The sequence below is a fragment of the Grammomys surdaster genome, unplaced genomic scaffold (assembly GCF_004785775.1).
Source record: "Grammomys surdaster isolate TR1022 unplaced genomic scaffold, NIH_TR_1.0 170, whole genome shotgun sequence".
Taxonomy (NCBI): domain Eukaryota; kingdom Metazoa; phylum Chordata; class Mammalia; order Rodentia; family Muridae; genus Grammomys; species Grammomys surdaster.
In genome coordinates this window covers 15448350-15454754 of record NW_021604618.1, presented here as the reverse complement: position 1 = coordinate 15454754, position 6405 = coordinate 15448350, and the positions used below count along the sequence as shown (strand labels likewise).

Sequence of the window (6405 nt, the reverse complement as noted above, 5' to 3'; positions counted from 1 at the left end):
TAGGAAAAGGAACTGAGCATCCTAGGAAAATAGACATTAAACAACAAATGAAGTATGGAAAAGGCTAAGTTCCTGACAGCCCTTGAGCTAGAACCACATTGTAAATAGCCTTGAGTAGTCAAAAAATTTTTTTCTTCTAAGTTTATGTAATAATTAACCATTCTATGTTCACTGATAATTGATTGAATGAATGAGCTAATATCCTATGAACTGATAACTAAGGAAAATAACAGTAATACATACAAATAAAGGGAATATTTGTATTCATCTCTTTACTGGTTTTTAAACATAGGTGAGAACCAACTATTCTCCTGTGAAATATTTGGTGAATATTATGTAAAATAGAACTAAATTTATCAGAAATATTCATGTTTTCCATTCCATGAAAGAATGTTATAAATACCTGATCAGAAGTAAAATTTAACATATGATTAAAAGTCCCAGTGCTGAAAACAGACATTCTGATAGATAGAATGTCAGTTTTAAATTTCAAAAAAAGATGGAACTTAAAAATAACAAAATGTGTAATTTATTTTCTTGTTTTTATCTGTGGTTTATAGTTGGAGTTTCTGTATTCATTGGATTCTGATCAGTGATCTGACCAGGAAGGTTTTTTTTTTTAAAGAGGCTTGAGGTGACAGCCACATAAATATTTATTTGAAAAGGAGATAGAACTATTTATATCTCCCTAACTATTAATTAGGTATAGGATCTTCTAAACCAAATTCAAGAAATTTGGTTAGGTTTAAGGAAAACCGAGAAATAATCTTCAAAGTGAAAATACAGACAGATTTCATTGGGGGAGATAAAATCATAATTCAAATATTTTATGCCTAAGTCACAGTAAGCTTTCCCATTTTCTTTTCCCAGTTATATACTGGATTTTCAGATTTCATAGTTGTTATGTGTACATTTCACATGATCTTGTTCTAGATATACATTTTGTTCTTATTTTTATTTTATTATCACTTTTTTGTAGCTTGATAATAATTTTATTGGTGTTCAGAAGAAAAAACATCTCAGCAAAGGTAAATTTTAAATCTCAGCAGCACTCCAGGAGAGAAATGAGGTGTGTGTGTGTCTGTGTGTGTGTGTGCGTGTGTGTATGTGTGTGTGTGTGTGTGTGTGTGCATGAACAAGAGAGAGGGGGGGAGAGTTAACTAAGCTAGCAGTTAGCACGGAAGTCAGGTACAGCAGGTCAGGAGGGGAACATCATGAAGGCTGGATTTCGCCCCAGTGGGTGGAAATTGGAGGGTGGAGTGGTGGGAGTGAGGGGGTAGGTAGAGGTACATCCGCAGACAAGCAGGAGGAGGGGTGAGGGGATAGTAGGTTCCTGGGTGGGGGTGATGGGGTAAGGAGATAACATATGAAATGTAAATAAAACATCCAATTAAAACAAACAAACAAACAAAAAAGAAATAGTATGGAAGACAAAGAACCAGAGGAAGCAAGCTTAGCACAAGCTTAGAGCAGAGTTTGAATATTCAAAGCAATGATTGCAATTTATTTTTCTATCACTTCTTAACTCTACTCAATATTTAATATTATACAATCATATATATTTTAAGTGGTTTAAGAAGATAAATATACAACTTTTCATTTTCAACAATATTTATTTCCCCCTGTTTTCTGATTCTAAACTTTAGGATGCACTAATGAGAAGACAGGTGTAAATTCAACTGCATAGGGGATGCTGTCTGAGGAATTCATCAATAAATTAAACTTGTATTGAGTACTAAAAATAGACATAGTATTCCATGAGAGCAAATGTACTAATTTTACATTTGAAATGTTTTTTGGTCAATAAAAATGATGTGAATAATGTAATGTGTTACTGAATGGGGGATAGTCATTCCATTTTGAAATATGTTTTGTACATGGCAGTGTGATTTTCTCTGCCTATTTCTATTATTTTAATTTGAGTAATTTATCTCATGGGTTGGTCACTACTATGAGCAAGAGAAAGAAGAACCAAGATATTGATATTGTTAATGTTTATTGAGCATCAACAAATGGAACACCTATCTATTGAGGACATGATTGTGCCTACAGCCATCCCACCCTTATCCTGCCAAATATTTACTGAAGAACTGATATGTTTCATGTCTCTAACTTAACTGAAATAACCATTTTAATTTGTTTAACAGAGAAATAAAACACAAGGTCAGGGGGTACAGTAGCTTTTCTGATAGTAGACAATTTATAAGCTGAACCATGAGTTTAATCATGGGTCCTGAATCCAAAGCCCAGATGCTATCTGTTATGCTGTTTCTTCTCTAAATAAAAAGAACCTTACAATATAATATGATAAATATTTTCATAGAGTTATGAAGAAATACTCTTACATTATTGTGTATGTGTGTTTATAATCCACATATCTATCAGTGTTTAATGAATAAAGGTTGTTCATGCTATAAAAAGTGCTGCAATAAAAATAGAAAACATATTTTGACATAATGCTTCTTCTGTATTTACTCCTTTAAAGTGAGAATTCTTATATTATACTATAGTTCTATTTAAATCCTTTAAATATTTCTCGGTTTTTTTTTCCTATTTTATAATCTGCTCAGTTCTCTCTTTTGCTCTGCTGAGAAAAATCCAGGATCTTAAACATATTAGATAAACATATTAATACTGTGTTTCAAATCTAGTCTTGAATTTAGTATTTGAAACGTTTCCATACTTCTTAAAATGGATGTGTTAATTTACATTGTCATCAACAATATGTAAAAATATCTTCTTTATAAAGATTCAGTTAAAAATTATGTGTATGTGTCTTTGTGCCCAAGTCTGTGTTTGTGGAAATCTCATGGAAACAAAGAGGTTTCAGGATCTCTGGAAATTGAACTCCTGACAGCTAGAACTGCTGTAAGCTGCTTGACATGGACCAGGAACAAAACTAGAGTTTTTTGCCAAAGTTCCAAGTGCTCTCAACTGATGAGCCTGATATTCTCCAGGTCTGAATATCCTTTAAAAACATCCATTAAACGTTATTATCTTTTGAATTTTTGATGAAACATTTTCTTATAGGTGTTAAGTAATACTTTAAACTAATTTTTTTTGTTATTGATTGTGTTTAGAACTTGCTCACATCTCTGCTTCAGTTTAGCTGCAATGCTATAGTTAAAATAATTTTCACAACTTGGAGATCCTCCTATTCTCCTTATACAATTATAATATACTGTTTCTCTCATTTTCTCCTTCAGGTATCACTACACACAAAGCCAATGGAAGGTGTGAATCAGTCTATGGTGTCAGAGTTTGTGTTCCTGGGACTCACCAACTCTGGGGACATCCAACTATTCCTTTTTATATTCTCCTCCATATTTTATGTAGCAAGCGTGACAGGAAACTCTCTCATTGTCTTCACTGTGGCATCTGACCCTCACTTACACTCTCCAATGTACTTTCTTTTGGCTAACCTGTCCTTCATTGACCTAGGCGTATCTTCTGTTATTTCCCCCAAGATGATTTATGATCTCTTTAGAAAGCATAAAGTTATCTCTTTTAGAGGTTGTGTCACTCAAATCTTTTTCATTCACTTCATTGGTGGTGTTGAGATGGCTTTACTCATAGCCATGGCCTTTGATAGATATGTGGCCATATGTAAACCTCTTCATTACCTGATTATTATGAGCCCAAGGATGTGCATCTTGTTTTCAGTGGCTGCCTGGGTGGTTGGCTTTATGCATTCCCTAGTTCAGCTGGCTTTTGTAGTAAGGTTACCATTTTGTGGACCAAATGTGTTGGACAGCTTCTACTGTGACTTTCCCCGGTTCATCAAACTTGCCTGTATAGACACATACAGACTGAAATTACTCGTCTCAGTCAACAGTGGATTCATGTCTGTGGGCTCTTTCTTCATACTGACAATTTCCTATATTGTCATCATATATACTGTTCAGAAATACTCTTCAAGTGGTTCCTCCAAGGCTCTGTCTACACTTTCAGCTCATGTTATGGTGGTCATCTTATTCTTCGGTCCTGTGATGTTCATCTATACATGGCCTTCTTCTTTTACACACCTGGATAAATTTCTATCTATATTTGATGCAATTGTCACTCCTTTTCTGAACCCAGTGATCTATACATTGAGGAATCAAGAAATGAAAATGGCAATGATGAGAGTCTTTAACCAGATAATGGGTTACAGACAAATTATTAAAAACTTGCACTCTGATCAGTCTTAACTAAATATAGATATTTATTGTTAACAAATTTGTGAGAAAAATATTTTCTTGCCTATTTTGATATGCTTATTCATGACTATCTATGCTATTTTGTCTTATACTTAGTAAGGAATAATAGGAGTTGCATTTATTTATATAGCAAAAATACAGGAAATCTAAATTTCTACAGAATAATACCTCTCTGAAGGAAGCTCTTAGACATAAAGAGGGAATGTTTTAAAGTCTTTAGTTAAAGGAACAGTTTTCATTCTTCTTTTTAAATAATTTATTTTTAAAATTATGTGCATTTTTATGTTACATGTGCATACTCTAATGCAAATGCCTCAAAAAACTTGCCAGCAGACTTCAAGAAATATTGAATATAATTTGTTAGGACCCAACTGACTACATTCATAGAGAAAAGGATGGTTCAACATACATTATTCCAGAAACTTTCTTTTGTACATAAATAGTCTCAAAGTCAGGATTTCATAATCATCTCTGTAAAGGCAGAGGCATCCTCTAACAAAATTTATCACCTCATGATAAAAATCATGAATATGCTAATATTAGAAGCAAGTATCTCAACATAATAAATGCTGTGCTCTGTAAATCTATAACCAACATCTTACCAAATGGAGAAAATTTTGAAACATTCTATTTAAAATCAGAAGACTCATACTCTTTGTGCCATTATTGAATATAGCAATTCAATTATTAGCTAGAGCAATAAGACAACAGAAATTGCTAAAATGGAAATGAAACTCTGAAGTTGTCAGAGGAAAAAGTGGGTAGTTGTATTAGTTGTGATAAAATTCCATGAGCAAAACCAGCTAAAGGGAGCATTTATTTTGGCATATGGTTTGAGAGGTGATGTCCACAACATCAAGGAAGGATGTTGAATCAGGAAACTGGCTAATCACATTGCTAGTCATATATACAGAGTAGAAAATGAGCAGGAAGTAAGGTGAGGCTATAAATTCCAAAAATCCACCTCTAAAAATGCAATTCTCCAGCGAAGGTCTATATCCCATGAGCCCTATAACTCTCCAAACATCACTACCAACTAACCAAATGTTCAAATACATGAGCTTATGGGGTGTGTTTCTCATTCAAACCACCATAGTAGTATAAAATATAGGTGGGAGAAGTATTTCCTAAATAGGATTCTGTTTTTTTTTAATAAAGCCAATAATTGGCAAGTATGTCTTTATGAAATTAAGAAGCTGTAGAACAGTGAAAATTGCCAATTGAGTGAAGAAGTAGTCTACTATATGGAAGAAAATATTTTCCATTTATATATCTGACAGAATACTATTATTTAGATTATATAAAGTCTTCAGATTTCTATGAAGAAACAACCTAATAATGGGTTATAGAGCTAAAGAACAAGTTCTCATAAGTTACAAATGTTAGTAAATATTTTGCAAGATATGGATCCTGAACAAGGATAGTCTGTAACAAGGATCTTCTGTAACAAGGATAGTCTCCAAGTAGTGGGATTGGAACACCAACCCAGCCACAAAACTTTAAACTCATTATCTCTCCTGCCTGCAAGATGCCCTGGGGCAATGCTGACTCAGAGCTTGTGAAAGTGGCCAACCAGTGACTGGTTCAACTTAAGGCCTAAACCATAAGTGGGAGCTCATGCCTTGCATTTTCTGGATGACCAGGAATCATGAAAAGTGGATAGCCCAGAGACATAGGGTAGAAGTACATATGATTGACAAAAAGAAAAAAGTCAATAAAATGATTGTTAATGATATTCTGCTATACTCATAGATTGGCACCTATCCCAGTAATCATCAGAGAAGCTCCTTTCAGCAGCTGATGGAAATGGATGCAGAGACTCACAGCCCAACATTATGTAAAACAGAGCTTCTGGAATCCTGTAGAAGATGGGGAGGAAGGACTGTATATGGCAGTGGGGGCACGGATACAAAGAGAACTCAGCCCACAGAATCAACTAAGTAGGGTCCAGAGGGGCTCTCAGGGACTGAAGTGGCAATCATAGAACCTGCATTGGTCTGTGTTACATCCTCTGCCTACAAACTGTGGTTATTTAGCTTGGGGTTTTATGAAAGTTTTAATAGTGAGTGTGGGGATATCTCTTATTGTTTTGTCTGCATGTGGGACCCTTTTCCTTCTGCTGGGTTGCCTCTTCCAGCCTTGATATGACTGTCTGTGCCTAGTATTACTGCATTTTGTTATACCCTGTATAGTTAATATCATAAGA

General features: G+C 34.3%; 1 protein-coding gene across 1 annotated transcript; it reads left to right on the top strand.

Annotated features, from left to right (window-relative positions):
- The first annotated feature begins 3224 nt into the window (after positions 1–3224).
- On the top strand, positions 3225–4190 carry LOC114620844 (olfactory receptor 4F3/4F16/4F29-like). The gene has a single exon (XM_028767008.1). The coding sequence runs from the start codon at positions 3228–3230 to the stop codon at positions 4188–4190; it is 963 nt and encodes a 320-aa protein (XP_028622841.1). The 5' UTR covers positions 3225–3227.
- The last annotated feature ends 2215 nt before the right edge of the window (positions 4191–6405 follow it).